Raw genomic sequence first — 22,174 nt, forward strand, 5'->3', positions numbered from 1 at the left:
AAGGAAAAGAGGGAAGGGACAGAGGAAGTTCACAGCAGCAGAAGGATGAGCAGAGGCTGAAGGATATGCTTCTTCTTATGTGGCGTGAGTGAGGAGGGTCATTAGATCAAGTGTCCCACAGAGAGCAGCGATCCTAGCCCTTTCGGCTCCCACTGCGTGCAAGCTGTGAGAATGATCAGAGTAAGCGGGCGCAGGCCCTGTGCTGGCAAAACTCCACTCCTGGTTTTTGCACACACCATCTCGTCTTCCCAGTACCGCTGCGGAGTCGAGTCCAGAGCTGACGCCCTCGAGCGGCCACCGAGCGGAAAACCCGGAGTGGAACTCCACGCCTTTCGGAACGGAGCCAAAGGGCACCTCGGAGGAGGTGGCCGACTCCGCCGCCCTGCCCCATGCGAGGCTCCGGCCAGCTGGGGCACACGGGCAGAGTTGGTCGCGCAGTGCGGAGGGACCCGCGGGCTCAAAGAATCCAGCCGTGGGTCTCTGCAGCCCTCCCCGCGGGGGCCACGGGCGGGCGGGGCGCGCGGGGCGGCGGCCGTGCCCTCGGGGCGGCTCCGGGCGGCGGCGGGCGCGGGCTGCAGTGCGGCGCGCGGCCGGCAGCGGGCGGCAGCGGGCGCAGGCGGTGGCAGTGGCAGCGGCGCTCGGCGTTAGGCGGGCGGCGCCGGCGGTGCCCCGGGCGCGCTCACACACGCGCTCACACACACACATACACACGGCCTCGTACACACTTACATTCGCTCCGGCGCGCACACGCGGCGCGCAGGCCGGAGGGAGGAGGCTCAGCGCGGCTCGGCAGCGGCGGCAGCGTGCTCCGCGGGCGGGCGGGAGGGCTGGCGGGCGGCCCCCGCTCCCCGGCTCCGCGGCTCGGTGCAGCCCGCGCGGCCCCCGCCCTCGGACCCGCCCCCGGGGGTCGCCCGGCCCCATGCCCTGCAGCGGCGGCGGAGCAGCGCTCGGCCGCGGGCGGCTCTGAGGAGCCCGGAGGGAGCCGGCGACGAGGGGACCATGTACCGGGACCCGGAGGCGGCCAGCCCAGGTAAGCGCGGCCCCGCGCGGGCTGGGGCGCCCCGCACCGGCGGGCAGGACGGCGGCAGCGCCAGGCGCCGTCTCGGAGCCTCAGCCTGGGGCTGCTGTCGGCTGGAGCCTTACCGACTGTCCCCCAGGGTCATCCCAGCCCCGGGGGCTCGGGTTCGAGTGGCAGCGGCTCGGACCCCGACCCCCGCAGTCCGGACACTGCCAGGCTTGATGCCTAGGGCCGGCTTCGCAGTGTCCCCACAAGGACCTCCCCCCCACCCCCCAGCAGCCCAAGGACAACGTGTGTGGCGGAGCGAGGAGCCACTGCCCCCGCGGGAGCAGGGCAGTGCCCTCAGGGATACCCCCCGCTCCCCAGCACCAGTGCCCTGGGATGTTAGCGCTGGGGGACCCCAAGGTGAGGATCTGGTTGCTTTGGGCCAAGATCGTGGGCACAGGGGAGCAGAGTGGCATTGGCCGTGCCAACTGTGAATTGAGAGGGTGCCAGGGGGCAAGTGGGAATCTGGTGCAGCAGCAAGGCTGGGAAGCTTCTGGGGGGTGGGGAACCGCAGGAGCGTTGAAAGGGGAGGTAGGGGTACCTGAAGGGAAAGAGCGCAGTGGCCGGTGACAATGGGGGGTGCCCCGGGGAATGTTCTCCCAGGCTTGAGGAGGGGGAAGCAAAGAACCCCAAACTCACTCCAGTTTCGTCGGGGGTGGGAGGGGGAGGGGCGGCACCCCTTTGCATTTCTCCTCAAAGGGAGTGGCCGCGAGCCCACTGTCTGCTTATCATCCTCCAAGCCCAAGCCAGCAGTCCCTTCTCCTTCCTCGGGAAATTGCTCTGCCATTTCCTCCTTGGTTCCTGACGCCTCCTCACGCAGTGCCCACCTGTAGGCAGGTCCCCTGCAGCTCCTGCCCAGGCTCAGTCCCAGCTTCTATCTGGGGTGCTCCCCTGACTCAGGACCCCCGCAGCCTATCAATTCTGGTATCAGGGTCTCTGTTTCTGGGTTGCTGTCCGACACTGAAAGCACCACTCCAATCAAGGACCTAGTCCCAGATGAAGGGTCTGGTGGGCTCTCTGCTGCACCTGGGGTACAGGTGCTGGAGGGAGGAATCAACCCGCAGACCCTCCACAGAGGGCTCCTCCTGAGATTCCTGAGGGCGGGCTGGTCGGAGGACAGGCTGGTCGGAGGACAGGCTGGTGGGCACCGGCTTCGCCTGCTCTTGCCCCAGCCCGTACTTGCTCTTTCTCCTGGAGGAGCAGCCTCAGCCCGCCCCTGCCTCCTGAAGAGCAGGCTCTCACCCTTGTCAGTTCATTCCAGCCCAAGTGGACTGGGGACCACCTACTGGGCGCCAGGTATTGTGCTCACTCAGCACTTGGGTTTGGGGGGAAAGGAGACTCCTCTTCTCTTCTGGAACCTCGTCCCCTTCCATGATTGTCCTCTAGGTAAGGGCTGCAGGGGCATTGCCTTTAGAGAGTCCTCCCTTCTTCTGGACCCAGGTCACAACCCTAGCATCTTTCCCCAAGAAGAGCCAGCTTCCAGCACCAGGCAGCGGGCAGGGGCATTCTCTCGCTTGGTTCACCCTCTCAGAAGGCAGTAGCTTAGTTGAGAGACCAGTTCAGGGTATGAGGCTGGAAGCGGGGATGCATGAGGACCGTCCCCTCCCCTTGCCCTGCCAGGCCCTCTTCCTTTCCAGTTAGGCCACTGGCCTGGGGCCCTGCCTTCCTCCCTCTCCCCCCTCCTCAGCCCTCCCACGCCTGGGCACTATGACATCACCATTCCTCCCTGCACCCCTGCCCTCTCCATGGAGGCCAACTTCGATGGGCTTGGCATCTTCTGGGCAGAGGGCCTGGACTGGCATCCCATTGGCCTCTCCTTCTCCCTCCCTGGTGGAATCTCTCTGTCTGGGGTTGGGACCTGTCCTGCCCCCCTGCAGCTGCAGGGCTCACCAGCACCTCCGGCAGGGGCACTCTGAGGAGGAAGGGGGCTGACCCGACACACTCACTAGGTGGGGCGAGGAGAGGCTGGAGAGGGCAGGGACTGTTTGCATCCTAGTCATCCAGGAATCCCCAGAGGGTCAGAGACCTCCATTTGGCCTCTGTGCCCACCTCCTATAATCCCTAGAGCTCCAGTCAGCTTCCTCTCTCAGCTCACTCAAGGGCCCCTGATGCTGTTCCCCCAGCCAGAGCTCTGTGCCCCGTTTTCTGCCTAACCCCCCCCTCCCCGTTCCCTTTTCTTGGTGCCAGGTGGGAGTGAGAAATGCATATTGATTCCTGTGTGACTCAGGCCAGTCCCTCCTTTCCCCTCTGGTCCCCCAGGAGCCAGAACCTCTTAGATCCTCATCTTCTCCTCCACCCCCCTCAGGAACACCTGCGGCCTGATCCTGCTTTTTAAAACACTTCTTGTCCCCTCCTCCTCCCCCAAAGCCCCAGACTGGATCCAGAGTGTCCCTGGGGTGCCCTCTCCCTCCCTCTACCTACTCATTCTGCAGTTCCCCACAGGGCTCAGTGTAGGGTTAAGACCTTACCTGGCGGGTGCTCTTCCCTCCCCACTTAGGCTCCTGTCCCCAGGCACTACACACTCTGCTCCGGTGTATTATGAAGAAAGGGACTGTGGGAAGAAACGAGATCCCCATGGGGAACAGGAGCGCAGACCTGTCCCCTCCCATGCACACCCATGGCTCCTGCTCTGAACTCTGGTCCAAACCTGCAGCCTCCCCTCCGCCCTCTCCCTACCCTCAGGCTCTATCTCCATGCATCCCGAAACTGACCTGGCTGGACTTCCCTCTGTCCCTCCAATTGCCTGTCCCCAAGCCGGGCAGGGCCTCAACAGGCCTGCAGGGGTCAGCGTTGCAGTGGGCAGGCAGGACGGCAGCAGGGAGGAGGAGGGAGGGAGAGGTGACCTTGCGGTGAGCTGGTGAGCAAGGCCAGAGAGGGGCCTGCTGGGAGAGAGGTCTGCTCCGGGGGCTGCCCCCAGCCCCAGCCCTCTGTGAACTTGTCCCCTCAGGGCCAGCTGTACTCAAAACCTTCATCTGTCCCACCTGTTAGTGGGATCTGTCCCCTACAGACACTCTGTCAGGCAGGTCATTTCCTGGGGGCATGGGCAACAGTGTCCTTCCCCTTGGCATGGCGGGTCTCCTTCCCAAGGCAGAAGGACCCACAGAGGTGGTCCAGGTAACCCTCCACTCACTGGGCACAAGTTAGGGGCAGAGACTGATGAGGCTGTGTGTATGAATCAGGAGTTAGGGGTATGGGCTACAAGGGCAGATTAGGGGTACAGTAGGATGATCCCCAGGGTCAGGGGCCAGGGCTGGGGTGGGTGTGGGATGGTCCAAGGAGGCCTGACTCTGTCCCATCATTTCACTGACAACCTTCTCTCCCGACCTCCCAAGCTCCATGTGCCCAGGTCACCCTGTCTATACCCTGGGCTTAGGCCAGAGTCTGGTCTCTCAAAAGTCATGGCAGGAGAGGGGTCTGGGGCTGAGCAGGTCTCACACCCAGGGTGGGAGAGGATGCCCTCTAGGGGGCGTGGGCCAGAGTCACCACCTCCAAGCTGTAGAGTTGCTGTGGAGACCTGCCCCTCCTTGGCCTTAATCATACTGCTCTGTGGCCTTGTGGGGACAGCTCCACCAACAGTCTAGGTGCTCAAGAACTGGAGGATGGTGGGGACAGAGATGGCCCCAAAGTCCCTCGGAAAGCAGCTAGAGCAGGCTAAAGGGGGATGGGAACATCCAGGCCAGCTGGTGGCAGGTGAGGGGACAGCTGGGAGGCAGAAGTACAGGTGGGCATCAGGTGAGCAGACTGCCTTAGGCCAGCCAGATCCTGACCCCCTAAGCTCAGGCCTCAGGGACAGTGTAGCATGCCAGTGGGGGCTGCTCCTCCCGGCTCCCCAGCACTGCTGTGTGGGGAGCGCAAAGAAGAAGGACATAGTCCCCTTCTCCCCCACCCCTCCTCCTCCCCACCTTTCCCCTCACCCTCACTCTTGCCCATCCCGTTCTCTCAAGGACTCACCCTCCCTCCCTGCTGGGCATGGAACCCAGGGCCTCACGCACACTAGGTAAGCGCGCTACCACCGAGCCACATCCCCGCCCATCCTCTCAGGGACTGCATCCTTATTGAATCTGATGGACCGTTTTCAATAACTGCTTCCGCCAAGCGAGTCAAACTGAGCACAGCAGGGAGGAGCTGGTGAGGGGGCCACGTGGGGAAGGGGACCCAGTGCTGAGCAGAGGACTCTTGACTAGGGGAGGAGTCTCGGCTTCATGGCCTCAGAGGCACTGAGGCATCTCAGGTGGGCAGAGCCAGCCCTGCTTGGAACCTGCGCCCTGCTCCATGGACAGTGCCTGCCAGGTGGTACTTGTAGCCAGTGAGGTCTGCTTTCTCTCCCAGGGAGGTCACTGGTCTGGCCAGGTGCCGGAGTCAGCCTGTGCCAGCCCCAGCCTGGGTGCCCTCCTGCCTTGCCAGGGAAGCCCAGCCAGTGGTGCCAAGCGAATCGTGCCAGTTCCATGGACATGAAGGTCCCTGACCTTCCAGGCAACAGGGCAGCCTTCCTGGGCCCTGTCCAATTTGTGTCTGGAGGGCAGGGTTTTGGTCTCACCCAGCAGAATTCCCCGAGGGCTGGAACAGAGTTGGCAGACGGCGTGGGACCTGTGGAAGGGGCTGGATGGCGCCCAGAGACTGCGCCTGGAATTCCAGACCCGTTGGTGTGAAGGTGGACTGGCGGTCAGGCCTGCTCTGGGGGGCTCTGCAGCCTCTACCTGGAAGGTCCCCTTGCAAGAGGTGTGTGGCCTGTGGGGCCAGGCTGGGAGCCCACTTGTACGGTGAGCTGGGATGTTTGGGGAATTGATCTGTTCATGTGACTGTGCGTGCAGGGCTCCAGCGCGGGTGGCAGAGGAGGCGGGGCGGTGTGCGCTGCACCGGGTCTCTGTGTACCTACGTGCGTGTGCGTGTGCGGGCGGCAGCTGGCCGGCAGTAATAGCTGCGCTCATCTGAGTGCCGTGCCCGCTGTAAACAGCAGCTAATGAGTGTATTTGTAGGGAGGTGCGTTGAGGTGCGCAGGGAGCTGTGGCGGCAAGTGTTGGGGAGGGCTCCTCCCTGCTCCCCCCCAACGCCCTGTGCTTGGCCAGGCGGAGCCAGTGACCTCTAGGGACACTGCCTGCCCCCTGCCACACCCTCCCACCTGCCTGCTTGGCTACCTCCAACACCTCTGTCTGCAGGGAGGGCCTCACCTGGCTGTAAGCGGGCTTGCGTATGGTTGTAGGATGTTCGTGGGAGCTTCCGTGGGTAGGACACAAGCATCGCCGTGACTGTGCGTGTGTGTGTGTGTCTGGCTGGTTGAGCCAAACTCATCTGGCTCTTCTGTGTGTGACCGTAGTCACTCTTGTCCATGGGTGTGTGTACCCCTCCCCCAGAGCCCTAAGAGGAGGGCCGCCCCTGTCTCAGTAGTGACCCTGATAGCCACAAAACCAAAGTTGCTGTCAGAACATGCACATGCCACGGTCCTGCTTCTTCAGTGTCCTTCCTGAAGACCAGGAGACTGGGGACTTCTAGGGCTGCCCAGGGGACAAAAGGGGTGACCCCATTCTGTCCACTGGAAGAGATAGCAGGAGAGGTCTGAACCCCAGGCTCAGTGGATTCCATGGTTTCCTCCTGCACCAGGAGAGCTCTCTGGTGCTCAGGCCCCCAGGAGCTCCAGGAGAGAGTAGAGGGGTGCTGATGGCCAGTCCCGGCTGGTTAGTGGGGCCTGCACCCTGCCCCCAGCCAGGGTCTGGTGGCGTGAAAGGGGAGCCGGCGTGAGGCCCTGCACGAGGGGAGTGAAGGAGAGAGCCGTGTGGCTAATGTGTCCAATTAAATTACTTCAAACCCTGCTGCGCAGCTGCTCCCGGCGGGGCTCTGGGTACAAATTGGATCCGTCTCATTACCATGGGGTGGTGTCAGCGGGACCAGAGAGCTACGGCCAGCACAACCAGCCCACGGTCGGCCTTCTCAGGCTCGGTCCAGCCTGGACCCACACAGCCCCCTCGAGTCGTTGCTCCCTCCAGCAGCCCTCAGGTTCCCCCAAGCCACCATGTCTGAGAGTGGGGCTTCCTGCCCACCTCCTTGCCATTCCTGACCCCATCCCTGGCAGCAAGGGCTCCTTGGAGCTGCTTCTTTCATGAGGAGTCGGGTGGGGGGTCTGGTGCTTAAGCAGTGCCTCTCAGTCACCCAGCATGCCCTGCCCGCTCTCCTGATAACAGCGATAGTCCCCAGACAGCAAGCTCTTTGGTGGAGCACCCAGTGTATGCTAAGCACCTTATATATGTGCTGTCGTGTGAGTTGAGTCCTGGCAGAGGTGTCATCTGCTACGTCCCCGCAGCACTTTGCTCCACCACTGTGACCTCTGGTTTTTCTCCTCTCTTAAATGCGCATGATGACGGCTCCTCCTGGTTGGCTTGAGGATGAAGTGGGGTAAGGCGGGAACAATCTTTCAGGAGGGCCAAGCACGTAGTAAACACTCGGCTGTTATCAACATTATCCGTACCAAGTGATTGATGTGTGGGATGAGGGTTCTGGAAGCTCTGAGGAGGACATGCCTGCTCCTTCCTTGGTGGAGGAGCTGGGGAGGGCTCCAGTGAGCCAGTGCCAGCTAGTTACCATCAGAGTGGCACAGATGTGCTGCCGGCTCTCTGCACGCAGGGTCTCAGAACACCCTGAGAAGTGGGAACTTGGAATTAGAAGTTGGTCCAGAAACCTGGCCCTGCGGTGCATGTTTGTAATCCCAGCGACTCAGAAGGCTAAAGCTGGAAGATCACAAGTTCAGGGCCAGCCTCAGCGACTTAGCAAGACCCTGTTTCAAAAAAAAGAGCTGGGGATGTAGGTCAGTGGTAGAGTGCCTCCGGGTCCAATCTCCAGTACTACAAAAGAAAAAAGGGACTGTCTGGGATCCCAGCCATGCCACTGCCCAAGATCATGAGCTATGGGTGCAGGGCCTTGGATCTTGAAGGAAGGATAAGAGTTTGCAATGTGAGCAACCATAGGTGAGACTTTTGGCAAGGTGGGGCCCAGTGTGCTGAGGGTCTTAGCCCTTTGAGGTAGCAGGGAGTGCTTGAATGTGGTTGGGAGGGTGACCTTGGGGGACTATAGAAGGAGATGAGGATTGGGAAGATAGGTCGGGCCAGATTACAAATGGACTGCCATTCAGAAATAGGAAAACTGGATTTTTGTTTTAAAATCCAAGGCAATAGAGGCTTTGGAGCAGACCTCTAGAAAGAACTTCCATGGCACAGCAGTGGAGCCTGGAGGCAGGCAGGTAGATGCAGCCAGAGTCTCAGCTGTGAGCTACCTGGGCCTGTCTCTGTGTAGCCCCTCCTTTGTCTTTCACTTGGCTGCCAAGGCATTAGTACCAGGAGATCTGTGGCACCGTGCTGGACTGGGGCCCTCCCTGCCTTTGTCAAGCTTGTGGCAGGTAGTGGGCGGTCAAGGTAACCTGACGCATCAATAAACACCCCAAGGAGGCTTGCCCTTGTACCTGAGGCATCAGAGGAGGCCTCTCTGGGAGAGATGTAGAGCCAAGGGGAGCAGATCCAGGGCCCCAGAGACAAGGTTAATGCTCCCGAGGATGGGTTCTGCACCCAGCCCACCCCGCCACGCGCTCCAGGACCAGACCTGGGGAGCCACACAGCTCACACTCCATCCACCAGGCCTGAGCTCCAGAGCCCCACCCGAACAAACCTGTCTCCACGGCAACTAGGCGGGCTGCCTCCCTCTCCATGCCCACAGCCCCTGGCACAGGGGCCCATTCTCAGCAGGGCCTGGGTACATCTTCCCACTCCCATCGGGGGTCATCCAGGGCAAACGCCCCACGCCAAGGCGCTGGAATATGCACACATGTTGACATTTGGTTCCATGTGCACACTTGATGTGTGTGTGTGTGTGCCCTACAGCAAGCAGCAGGAAGGTGGGCTAGGGTGCTCACACCCTGCAGCTGGGGATTCATTCCACTGGAGTGCGGCAGGTGGTCAGACAGTCACCAGAGAGCCTGATGACAGGATCAACTATAAGCCTCTGCTGCAGGGATCACAGAAAGAAAGCCAGCCCAGAGAAGGGGTGGTTGGGACAAAATTAAGGGCCAGGGAAGCAGCCAGGGAGAATCCCATGGTCCACCGTGTTCTTTCTATACATTATTTCATTTCATCTTCATAGCCGTCCTACAAGGGCACTATCCTTACCACTGTTGTACAGATGGGGAGACTGAGTCCCAGAGAGCTGGAGGGTCTTGCCAGACCATTCAGCAGAGCAGGGATAAGGATTTGTGTCAGCCTCACTAGAAAGGCTAGGACTTAACCACTGGGCTGCACTGCCTGGCACCTCTCGTATCCTACTAGGATCCAAGCCAGCCTGTCTCTCAGCCTGTCTCTCAGAAGAGAACACTAGGAGTTGGTATTGGCTGCAGAGCTGGACTCGGAAGGTGTCCCTAGCGCCTCTTTTAGTGCTTGGGCTGTCCTCTGAAGCCTTTGTTCTCAAGTCCCCGAGTGAAACAGAGGCTCCTTCCCACCCGCTCCCTGTTCTCTTCTCCAGGCAAGGTGGAGGGATCTCTCCCCAGGGGAGACTCAGAGAGAAGGGAGGAGCCCCTTACTCCCTGCTTGGCACCTGCCAGCCCTGGAGGAGCCTGGTGAATTGTCTGTGTGCCCCCCCCAACCTCATTCCTCCCTCTCCAGCCCCCGCCTGGTTGGGGAGGTGCGAAGGGAGCGATTTCACAGCCTGTCAGCTGAGGCCTAAAAATACCCAGGACTCTGAGATGCTTGGGCAGGGGGAGGAGAGAGCAGGGACCAGGAATGGGGTGAGGGGTGCAATGGTAAGGAGCCCCAGTGGCACCACAGTCCTGCCCAGACCCTCTGTCCCCAGATCCCCATCTGGCCCCATATCTGGCAATGACCAAGGAGGGCCAGTGTCCCTAGAATCTCAAGAACTCATCTGGGCACTCAGGACTGAGAGAGGGCTCCTCCTCTGATGGGATCTGTGGGCCCCAGGACCCCAGAGCCTCTGGCTGCTCCTGCTTCTCCCTCCCCACCCCCGGGCTGGCTGGCATCCGTGGGCCGTGGGAGCCAGGCTGTGCTCCAGCCTGCTTCCTTCCTGGAGAAGGTGCCCGCTTCTGTGAGGGGAGAGGCGTGAGGAAAGCGGCGGGGATGGGGGTGCGGCAGGTGTGTGATGTGACGTGTCAGCCACCCAGGCACTAGAGGGAAGCAGAGGAGAAGGGTGTGGTGGCCCACGTCACCACCACGTGGCTATGTGCTGCAGAGTGCCATACAGTCCCCACAAATCAACCAGTGCCCAGAGAGGGGGACACGTGCATGTACCTGCTGCAGTTGGCCTGTTTGTTGAGGCTGGGAATCTGGTGGGCATGTGTGACCCAGCGTGGCTGTGCCAGGTGGAAGCATGAGCAGACACGTCACTTCGTGCAGGCACCTGACAGGATGTGCTTCCGTGTGAAAACGTGATGGCACAGGTGCCCACGCAGAGGGCTGTGGACAGACCTCTCAGGCACCCCACAGGGCGGAGAGAGTCCTCAATGAAATAATGCAGAGCGGGAATGAGAGCAGGGCTCAGGGCCAGAGGTGTTGGGGTCCAGATCTTGGGTCCGCCGTGCCTGGGTTGCTTTGTGACCCTGGGCATTGTAGCCTCACGGTGCTCTCTTTCCTGACTATGGAATGGAGATGACTGTCCCAACTTGGGGCCACTGGGAGGACAGGACGAGTTACTGTGTGTGGACCCCCTAGAACTGGGCCTGTCAGCACCACACAGGTAGGGGCTGTCATTATCCAGTCCCACCATTTGATGGTGTAGGTGAGAGCACCAGGGCCCAGAGAGGGCAGATGACCTACCCAGAATCACACGGGAAGCTAGTGGCGGAGCTGAGTCTGGATATCAGACAGCAGTGCCTTAATATAGGGCTGTGCAAGTCTAGTACTGCCTCTACCCCCTTGGGGCCACAAGAAGTCCCCACATACACAACTGCAGTCCTATTGGCTTCTGGGGCCTAGATTCTACTAGAGCTGGGTTCGGATCCTGGGAGCTCACGGACCTCAACATCTTCAGATAATGCCATATCAGAGGGGTTCCTCAGGGCAGTGGCCTCAATGTGGCTAGTGACCTGAGTTCCAGTTAAGCCATTGGCTAGTTCTGTGGACTTGGCTGTCGCTCAACCTTCCGAGGCTCACTTTCTTCCCTCTCTTGGGATAATAGTGATATGTACTTGACAGGGTTGTCTTGGGGCCAAATAGGATCCTGCAGGTTGTGTCTTAAGTAACTGGCACACTGTCCTTGGTAAGCGCTCAGTGAGGTGAGCTGCATAGTCCTCTGCTCCGTGCTCCATAAGTGGCCACTTCCTTTGCTTCCCTTCCAGCCTCTGGCCACCCTTTTCCCTTCCATTTGCCGCCCATACTCCACAGGGCTCTGATCAGGGACCGGCTGCTGGCAATGGAGATCCATCTTACCTCCTGTGTCCCCCAGAGAGAACAGGACCCACCTCTGGGACTCAGCCCTTGAGCCTTCTGCATCTGGCTTCATCGCCCACTTGCTATATGACCTTGGACAAGCACCATTTTCTCTTTGGGCCTTGATCTCTCTAAAATGTAAAGAGGCTGGACAACACAGATGCAGAGGCACCTGGTCACAGTGCTGTGGGACCCAGGAGGGTCCTGGCTTGGCCCACGGGTTGGCAGGGAGGGAGGTCGGCCGTCTGTCCCCAGTGAGTGGAGCATCTGGGGCCTGAGCCGGCTGGTGGCCTGCCATCATGCCCGCCTGCACCTGTGGCTGCGGAGGAGGGTGTGCAGGCCCGGCTGGCTGGGCACTGACATTGGGGGAGGCTCAAGGACAATGACATAGAGAGAGCCCTTCTTGGGACTCTGGGAGCTGCCACTCCAAGCTGTCCTCCCCCATTCTCCTCCCCCTTCTCCCCGGGGTTTTCCTTCAGCAATTCCTCCTTCCTCCCTGTCCTTCCTCTCTCCTTTCCTTCCCTGGAGTCTCCTAGTCTCTCCCCTTCTCTGCCTTTTCCTCTCCTGTAATCATAGCCATTTTCCAGGTACTGTCTTCCTTCCTCTTCCTCTGCAGGGGGAGATCCCCCCTTCTCTCTCTCTCTCTCTGATTCCTGAGATTCTTCCTTTCTTTCTCCCTTGTAGTCCAGATTCTTTGGATCTTCCTGGCGCCCTCTGCTACTTTGGAGCCTCAGTCTCTCTTACTCTGCTTGGGTGTGTCTAGGTGCCTTCAGCTCCTTGTTCCCTGGCTCTCTCCCACTTCAGAGCCCCTCCTTCCCCAGCATCCCCACCTCCCTTCTTCCAGTTCCTTGGAACTCCTTGCCCCCTCACTTCCCCCTTGGCCTGATGTGCCCTGACCCAGGCAGTTTCCGTGGCTGGTGCTATTACCCAGTACCTCCACAACCCCCACTCCTGTGAGTTGAGAAAGGGGTCAACCCAGGGCCCAGGGACTGGCAGCCTTGCTTCCTAATTAGCAGGAGGTAATTGCCTGGAAAAAAATTTCATTTAGAATGAGACTCTAAGACTCCAAGTTAAAGCTGAGCCAGCTGATGGCCCCTAGGGAGCAGGAGGGGAAAGCAGCCCTGGTCATGGCCTCAGGAAGACCCTTAGGAGATGAAGGTCTCTAGAACTCCCTGCCTGGTGTACCCTTAGGACCCCTGCCTTGGACAAGTGGAAAGCGAGCCCTGGGCGGGCACCCTCATGATCTTCAGCTAAGGTTTGGCTGTATTGCTCACTGCAACTTGGGACAAGCCACTTATTCTTTGGGGTCTTAGTTTTCTCTCTAAAATCAGAGCCAGGTCATCTCTACCTGCCTTGCCCCTCAGTAGCATGAGGTTTAATTCAGACAGTGGCTTTGCAAGCATTTCGAGAGCTGTAAGTGCTGCGGAGTGTGAGGCGTATTGTCTTCCTCCATGTGGCTCTCTACTGAGAACTGAGGAGAGTGGAGAAGCGGAGTGGTCCTGGAGATACCTAAGGGATAGTGAGGCTCCAGAACTTGGAAGGATGGTAAGGTGGATCCAACTGAGTTGCAAGATTAAGGCAGGCAGATGCACTTCCCCAGGTCAGTCTCGATACTCACCAGCTGCACCATCTAAGTGGTCACCTCACCTCTCTGAAGCCCACCATCTTCATCCATAGGATGCTGGACATGGTGCTTCCTCCAACGGGGGTTTTGTAAGCGCTCTTACTACAGTGCTTGGCACATAGTAAGTGTTCAGTAAATGATACCAGACAGATCTTACATAATTCAAGGCCATTATCTTTAGTCCCTGCCTGGATCCAGAGAAGCAATGATTCGGGGTATTGTCCTCAGGTGGTTTTATTTGTTTTGCTTTTTGTTTATGGAAAGAGGGGAGTTTCTACACCCACTTAGGCTAATTTTAAGCCTAAAACTACCAAGTATAACTGCTTCTCAAAGAACTCCCACCTGTAGGGCAGGGAAATCGGGGTGTCCTGTGATTGTAGTCTTCTAACCCAGCCCCCCACTTTTTCCTAGGGAGGGGCAGTGGGCAAGGTTCTCTTTGGATGGGCATGAAAATTTGGGGCCTCTGCCCTACGGGGAGACAAGTTACAGGTCTTTGCATTCATCTTGGTAGACTGGCCCTGCAGCAAAGTTGGTATTGTTTCGACAGGTCTACCCCACCCACCAGGGGGAGGGAGCAGAAGGTTTTGTCTGTCCCAGGTCTGCCTGACTGACCGGAGTCTGCTCTGTGACCTGGGCTGCATGGCACCCAAAGAGGCCAGAACGCAGTCGGACAAGTTGGAGCATGCGGGTGTTGGGCAACAGTGCAAGCTCAGAGTGCCAGATTGCCCCAGGAGCGGTGAGGGGGCGGCGGGGGCCGGGCCGTCTGCCATTCCTTCCCTGCCCGCCCAGCACCACCGCTGGGGACCTTCTGTGCTCCTGCTCTGGGTGCAGTGCGGCGCCGGCCACCAGGAGGCAGTGTGGCGGGCTCACGTGGAAGGAAGAGGGTGTGGTCTTTACCTTAGCAGGGTAAAGAACTGAGAGCTGAGGAGAGTAGAGAGGCGGAGTGGTCCTGGAGACACCTAAGGGATAGTGAGGCTCCAGAGCTTGGAAGGATGGTAAGTTGGATCCAGCTGAATTGCAAGATTAAGGCAGGCAGATGCACTTCCCCAGGTCAGTCTCGATACTCACCAGCTGCACCATCTAAGTGGTCACTTCACCTCCCCCAAGCTGGACGTCTCACTGAGGTCCTCGCCATCTGAGGAAGCAGAGCCCTCAAGGTTGGCTAGTCTCTGCTGTGGCTTCAGCTAGGGGTTGACCAGGGAGGAGCTTGCAGATGAAAGTGGAAACACTGCTACAATCGTGAAAAGATTCCAGTCTCTTGGGTTCTGCTCTCCAGGAGCAAACGCAAAGGGCCACCTAGAGGGTCCAGCGGCATCAGGACCGAGATCTGTTTCAGCACCAAGGACAGGGACAGGGCGGCCGGCGTGGGTTTCAGCACCATGGACAGCACTTTGGCTGGCTGGCTGCAGGGCTCTGTCCTAATTGTGGTGTAAAGGATAGTGCCTCCATAATATACTAAAACAGCACCTACTAGAGGGACTCTGACACCCTAAATCTTAGTGAGAAGGCTGAGGACCAGAGAGGTAAGTGAGTAGACCGAGGGCACACAGCCAGTGAGTAATATAACTTGATTCAGATCCCCATTGGTCTGTCTCCAACCGTCTCTCCCACACCTGGATTCCTCTTAGTTACCTCTCTCTTAAACATCTCTGGGAACTCCATCACATTCTGTCGCATCCTCAAGAGCCCTTGAGCTGGCAAAAATTAAGAACACTCCCCTCCCCCGCCAAAAGCCCCGGCTGAGGATTTCAATCCCAGAATGAACAATTCCTTGCTCCTGTGGCCTTCACGGATCCAAGCCTCAGGTGGGAGGGAGCCAGGGAAGGGCAGGTGCCCTGACCTGTTAGCAAGCCTGTGGCCTGGGGAGGTAGAGTTGAGTCATCAATCTGAGGAACTCTACAGCACTCTGAGATCCTCACATGAAACACAGCACACTCTTCCAAACCCAGCTCTTCGCAGCCGTGTATTATTAATAACAATAAGATGCTGATTTAGGCCAAGGCACAACAATGCATTATTCATAGGAGTAACTAGTGGTCAAGGCCTGCACTTAATCATCACACGTCCCCGATCCTGCCTCCGCTCCGCACTCCTGGCGGAGAGGCCCTCCATCTCAGCTCCTCCTTTCTTGGGCTCCTGCTGCTCTGATAGACATGATCATTTTCATGGCTGCCCAGGCATCTCATCAGCTTTGGGATCAAGGTGGGTGGGGAGGGCGGCACATTCCTGGCTAGCTCTTGGCTACATACCCTTCGGCCTGGGCTCCCTGCTCAGAGCTGACACCTGGCCATGTCCATCCTGAATAGCTTTGACCCTGGTGACTTCCGGCTCAGCAGCTCTCTGGGGTCTACAGATGGCCTGCCCCCTCCCTTCCCCCTCTTTGGAGGCTGAATACTGGGGCTGGATGCCTCAGACCTTCCTAAGCCAAGAGCTCTGGATGGTGGAGGTGGCGGGCAGAAGACTCCGCCCCCACCACCTCCATTAAATGTGACAGTGGATGTGAAACCTCGGTAGAGTGTGCGGTGCTTTGCAAACTGTGCGTGGTGCAAATGTGAGACAGTCTTCCCAAGGCCATTCTCTCTGCTGGAGGAGAGAGCAGAGGTAGGGAAGGTGTGACGAGGCCCTCCTGGTTGACCAGGCCTGGCTCCCTGGTGAGGAGCCGGAGTGCTTGTGGATCCCAACATGTCCCCGTCCAATTTCTTGCTGGAAAGACTCCTGGCCCATCCAGATAATCCTTCTTTCGCTGTTTACTCACTTGGCATCTCGTCTGAATTCTAAACCGTCTGCATCCAGCCGGCCTCTGCGGCCCCTGCCAGCAGGCTCTCCCTGGCTCACTCACGCTTTATCTGTTTTTATTACAGTCAAGGTTGAGGAAGCTTGCTCGTGCTAAGCCCCTATTCTCAGCTACTTGTAACTTTCCAAAACAATTCCCCTCGGGGTTCCTCTTTTGCCAGCCTTGCACCCACCCCAGGTGAGGCTGGAGGGGTTGTGGGGACCTCTGCTGCTTTCTGAAGGACACTCAGAGGGAACGTCCCTCGGGCACAGGGGGAGCCTGGGAAAGGAGCGCTGCCCTTCTCTCTGCCTTCCTTTTCTTTTGTCCTTCTTCCCGCCCATCTCATTTTCTTTTTCCTTTTGCAAGAAAAGAGCTGCCCCGTTCCCAAGGTGGGTGGCCCGGAAGGGGCGTTTCAGGGTGGAGAAAGGGCAGAGATTGCTGCATGCTGCCAAGAAGCAGAGCTTTGCCCGGCTGTCCAGGCTTCGGGGTTTGGCTCTGTGGTTTCTGTTCCTTTCTGCCACCTCTGCTTCTCGCTGGCTTTCCTGTGCGTGCTGGGTCGCGGGGGAGAAGGGAGGACGTTCAGGCAACAAAAATGTCCCTTTTCCCATGCCCACGTTGCCCTGGGGCTGGTGGGTTCTGCCCACTTTCAGTGCCCTTGCGTCTTCCCCCTTTCCCATCTGCTCAGCCTGCGTGTGGAGGGTGCTTCCTGTGACAACCTATGACTCCAGTGTACACTTCCTCCACCTTGAACGTCATCTTGGGGGCTGGCGGAGGAGGCGGGCTCAGGATGGGAAGGTGCTGGCAAACGAGCCCCGACTACCCAGGGCACCCTCTGCTCCATCTAAGAGTGACTGGACCCTCGTCAATACCAGAGAGGGGGCCCTGGGCACATCATCGGGCAACGCCATCCTCCTTCCACTCCTAACCTGCCCAGCTCCAGCACCTATCCCCCAACCTGTTCTGGAACCCTCAGGCAGCCTGAGGCTCAATCTCAAAGGACGCTTTACCAAGGCCAGTACCAGGGCTGGTGGAGGGAGAGTTCCAAGAAACGTGTGTGTCCCAGGGGTCTCTGAAGTGCTTGGGGAAACTCAGCCCTGGCTCTCTTGGGAAATCTTCTGGGGCGGGTGAGGGCCATTTCCCTAGCTGCTCTCTAGTTGGTGCGCATCAGTCTCCTCCTCTGGCCTTTGTCTTCCAAGTGAGTTGTTTCAAGGCATCATTCCCCTGGGGTGGAACAAGAGGGACAGCCACAGACGTTAAGTCTCACGACCTCAGGTCCAATCTTGGCTTTGCCTCTCTTCTGCTGTGAGCTCCTGAGAAGTACTGAACCTTTCAAACCTCAGTTTCCCGCACTGTAAAATGGGCATGAGAGGTTTACTTTCAGAGGGGTGCTAAGAACTGTGGACATGATTTGATGCCCAGCACACTTTAGTTACTGTGACAAAAAGCACTTGGTAAGGAGAGCAGAGCTCGGGATCTGGGGGTACCAGCCTGCAGGAAAGGGGACAGTCTACATCGGATGGTTTGGGGAGCCCCCGCTGGGCATAGGGAGTATGCATGTCTCCATCTAAGAGTGAAAAGACAAGTGAATTCTGGGGAAGGGCCATGTACACAGATGACCACTGTGTCCTGAGGCTTCTCTGTACTGTGGTCTGGGCTGCAGGCTACGGAAGACTCAGCAATGGGAAGACAAGGTTTTATCCCACTGGCTGTCTTCAGGGGACAGGTCTCGTCCCAAGAAAAGGGGATTCGTCAGAGGGTCAATTCTCAAATTTGGAAAAGGAAGAGTCTGCTGTGTCTGTCACAGGGGAGGGCCTCCTGAGGGAGGTGGGCTTCTCTGGGGCCTTGAAAAACTCCATGCCTGTGCTGAGCAGATACTCACCTAGCCTCTCCTTTGTACCTGGGGCTGCAGAGATGAAGGCTGAGACTGGGGTCTCAGTCCTCCAGGGGCCCCCAGTGCGGGAAGGACTTAGAAAGAACTAATTATGAACCCAATATAGTTCCTGGGAGGGCAGAAAGGATTGTGGGAGGGAACAAAGGCCATCTTTGGCTAGGTGCCTTGAAGACAGAGAATGTAAGGAAGGAGCACAGGCAGCGGGAACATTCATGCGAGACCCCGAGGTGTGGAGGAGTGGCCTGCTGTGGGAAGGAGGAGAATTGGGTACGGGTGGGTCCTGCCGTGGAGCAAGGTACAGAATGTCGTCACATCGCTCTGCTCAGAGGGAGACCACGGCAGCATGGCAGGAGAGGACAGGCGCAAGTGCCTTTATTTCTCCCTGCCTCTGTCTCTTCCCCTGTGAAATGGGGATGTGAATGACCTGAGGTGCGTATGAACTTCCTGACAGTGTCTGCCACATCGTATGTCCTCAGTTAATGTTAGCTCTCCGTTGGTCCCGGCACCACCCCAGCAGGGGAAGTCAGGACTTACTCTCTGACTTACTGTCATCATTTGAAGGTAAGCACTGAGATCTACTGGGTCACGTAGCTGGCCAGGGACAGAGCCGAGGCTTGAACCCGGGTCATCTGCCCGCATGTCTCCTGCTCATGTTCTGCTTGGCCTTGGAACGAAAGGCAGAATTTGAGTAGACAAATGATGGCAAATTCATGCAGAAGAGAGTTCCAGGCCAGGGGAAGTGTGCGAATGTCCAGATTCATGAATGGCAGAGTGCACTGGATATGTCATGGCCGTGGCCGGGGGTGTGTGGTGCATTATGAGTGTGAATGTGCACACGGGACTGTGCCGGGTGACTGGCACGTGTGTGTGAGAGCCACACTGGTGTCTGTGTCTGTGGCCTGGGCATTTGTACCTGCCTCCCTTCTGGCTCTCCTCCTGTGCCCCCCTGGGCAGCTGGTGCGCTTGCCCTCAGAAGTCCATTCCCTCTCCGGCAGCTCCCTGGGGCATCCCAGCAGCCAGCGGCCCGTTTGATTCTGTTCATCCATAAATCATGGCTTGCTGAGGAGATGAGAAGGAGCTGGGAGTGGGGGCAGAGCCCTGGCAAGGGACCAACTTGGGTCTGCAGTTCACACCTGAGTCCCAGCCTGGCTTCCTGCTGTTGCCTCCACTTTCTGTCCCCATGCCTCCACCTTCCCCTTCCATGTCACAGATGTTCCCTGATCCTTGCTATGGTCCAGTCTTGGGCCCCTGCTGTCCTGGGGAAGGCCAGAATGTTTCCCGCTCTGCACTTCATTTCACTCAGCACTCGGGGGTGCCAGTTCCGTGCCCAGGTTCCCTGGTATAGGCATGGCATGGTAATGCCATGATAATAACCAGCATTCGTTGCCCGCTTACTCCATGAAGGGCTCTGTGCCAAGTGCTTTATGTGTCCACTTTCCTTTAAACTTTCCAGCAGACCCGTGAGAGCTGTACTGTGGTTAGGCCCCATTTACAGATGGGGAAACTGAGTCACACAGAGATCAAAGTCGCCTGGCTGGGAGGAATCTGAGCCAGAAATTGAGCCTAGGCCATCCAGCTCCAGCCTGGTGCTTTTTCACTCTACTCCATGGTTTGGTTTTTTTTTTTTTTTTCTTTCCTTTTATCTGGTGCTGGGGATTGAACCCAGGGGTGCGCTGCCACTGAGCTATATCCCCAGATCTTTTCATTTTTTATTTGACACAGGGTCTCACTAAGTTGTGAGGGGGCTTGTAAAGTTGCCCAGGCTGGCCCCAAACTTTCAATCCCCCTGCCGCAGCCTCCTGAGTGTGCCCCGGCACCCAGCTTCACTGCCCTGTAAAAGCTGGGTGCAGGCACAGTGCGAGGGGAACTCAGGCGGGAGAAGTCAACTCCCATGGGGCAGATCAAGGAGGGCTTCCTGGAGGTGGTGTTTTCATTTGAGTCTAGAAAAATCAGAAGTATGTTGGGCCAAGTGGGACATGGGGAAAAAGTAGAAGGGGTCCTGGTGTCTGTGTGTGTGTGTAAAAGTGGCTTTGAAACTCTGTCATTGATGGCCATCCCATCTCTTCTTTTCATCTTGTGTGAGTGACCAATGCGATGACAAAAGAGCATTGAACATTCATCAAATATTTGCTAAGCAGCTCTGTGTGTCAGACACCGTTCTTCTCACAGTGGTACTGCAGAGAGCAAAGCAGAGATAGCTCCTATGTTCGTGGGCCCCATAGTGTGGTATACTGTAAGTGACTAATAACTGGTAGCCTCCATTGCTATCTTTACTCCCAGAGGGCTGGTTTTCTTCCACATCCATTCTCACAACAAGCATTTATTGAGCACCTGCTATCGGCCAGGCTTTGTCCTCAGTGCTGGGAATACGGTGGCAAGCAAGAAACCAAGCCCTGCCCTCATGGAGCTGACTTGCTGGAGAGGAGGCCTGTGCGTGGCATTTTGTCCACCTTTGGAGTGGGGCTACCTCCTGGGGTTCACAGGCTTGATCTGAGATCTGCTTGGGGAACAGCGCAGCCAGGAGCACCGGCTCCGCCCACAGGACTCAGAGCGTTAATCCTGATCAGCTGACATGCCCACCACAGACCAGGGTGGGGGGCAGCAGCATGGCTGAGCCCACACCGCACTCCCAAGACACCCCTGAGATTAGGCGAGCAGGCTTGCTTCTGCCCAGCTCCTGGCTCACCCGACCTCCCAGGTCTCCCGATGTCATCTGTCTGCCCTTGTCTGCGTCTCACCCTCAGGGACCCAGGATGTCTCCTCTGCCCGAGGATAGGTTGCAGAACTCAGCCCTGTCAGGCTGACTAGGCCGCAATATTTTCTTTCCCAGATGTTAATATGCTGACAATAGGGGACTTGGAACCATGTATGTCATCTGAGGAAGGGATGGAAGGGCCGGGCGGCTGTGCCTGGAGAAGACTTGAAGGGGACATGAAAACTGTCGGCAAGGATTTGGAAGCCCGTCATGCGGCAGAGCAGCCCCGGAGGGCAGGCTTAGGACCACGGCAGAGGGTTCTAGGGAGACAGTCAGCTCAGCGCAAGGCACAGCAGGCCCACCAGCCATCCGGGAGGGCCAGCCTTCTGCAGAAGCAGCTCCCTGTCGGTGCCAGGGCTGTCCAGGGCATCGTGCATCGGTGGGGCCTGACTCATGACTTCCAAGGTCCCTTCCAGCCAGAGACATAGTGACTCCCTGCTCCGGGAGTGGTTGGCTCTGACTGGCAGGCGAGAACACGCTTGCACCCCTTGATGGTGACATCACTTGAGGGCATGCTGGCCAAGGACGCCTTGTCACTTTTGTTCCCAACATCAATGCAATTTGCAGTGGCAAGCGTTTGTTCCACCCTGCCTTCCAGGACTGTCCGAGGGATGCCGAGGGGGCTCGGGGATCTTGGGGAGGGGAAGAGTCAGCTTCCTAGAAGATGATGGCATTCTGTACATTGCAGGGAACCCCAGAGTCACCGTTGGGAGGGTTTCAGCTTCCCTCAGTAACACATCCCCTTCTTCAAATGGAACTTCCTGCACAAGATGCAAAGCTGAGGGAAACGACGTTGCTGTGGCTGGACAGGGTTTGAGCCTTAGCTGCTCAGCATCCATGGCCATGGCCCCTGGGAGATCCCAGGGAACCCTAGGGGTTCCAAGGAGCACACTTTGAGAACCACCAAACATCCACCTCTAATGGATGGGATGTCAAGGCAAAGAGCATACCTCAGAGTTCATGGTAGGTTTGAACTCAGGCTCTCCCACTCACTAGCTGAATGACTTTGAGCATGTATTTGACCCCTTGGCGACTGGGTTTTCCCTGGAAACTCGTAATGTTTACCTACCTGAGTTGTTGTTGTGAGGACCAAGTTACTCTTGCAGTGTGGAGTACCTGGAATTCCTGGCCCATCCTCTGAGCAAGGAAGGGTCAGTTTTTCCACTGATGTCAGCGGCTTGCCCAGGGGGCTGGACTTGGTTGCTGCAGGTTGTCCTGCTCAGAGCCCAAGGTTGCTGTGGGCCTCGACATTGGCAGGGAACCAGGCAAGGGGACTGCCTGTGGTTTGGGGCTGCACACTTACTTGTACAGGAGCAGGCTGTGTGGGTGTGGCGAGTGAATGGGTGGGGGCTGCACAGGTGGCCTTCTCTTATAGCAAGGTGGCTCAGGAAGTTGGGAAGGGAGAGAGGGGACACAGGTGGCATTCTGGAGAGGACAGGTAGCAAATGGACTCCAGGGTCCTGGAGTGGTGGGAGGGAGCCCAGAGAGCCCTGGGAGCTGGGGGCAACCGCTGGGCCTTCCTCATGGCCAAGCAGGAGGCTCCAGGAGAGGAAGGGAGGGCGGAAGCTAAAACCGCGGGAACCAGGACCAAACAGATATTGTCAACTCTTAATTACCACAATCATTGGCACTGAGAAGCCCACGCAGGCGCCTCTG

The 22,174-nt window shown here is 58.1% G+C and overlaps 1 protein-coding gene across 8 annotated transcripts in view; it reads left to right on the top strand.

Annotated features, from left to right (window-relative positions):
- The first annotated feature begins 670 nt into the window (after window positions 1–670).
- Window positions 671–22,174, top strand: part of Syt7 (synaptotagmin 7) — a 60,968-nt gene continuing 39,464 nt past the window's right edge. For all 8 annotated transcript variants that reach the window (XM_047516784.1, XM_047516786.1, XM_047516785.1 and 5 more), the window contains exon 1: window positions 671–1,030. In XM_047516784.1, coding sequence (XP_047372740.1) covers window positions 1,000–1,030 — 31 coding nt within the window. In that variant the 5' untranslated portion in view covers window positions 671–999. The remainder of the gene's footprint in view (window positions 1,031–22,174) is intronic.

The sequence above is a fragment of the Sciurus carolinensis genome, chromosome 11, assembly GCF_902686445.1.
Source record: "Sciurus carolinensis chromosome 11, mSciCar1.2, whole genome shotgun sequence".
Taxonomy (NCBI): Eukaryota; Metazoa; Chordata; class Mammalia; order Rodentia; family Sciuridae; genus Sciurus; species Sciurus carolinensis.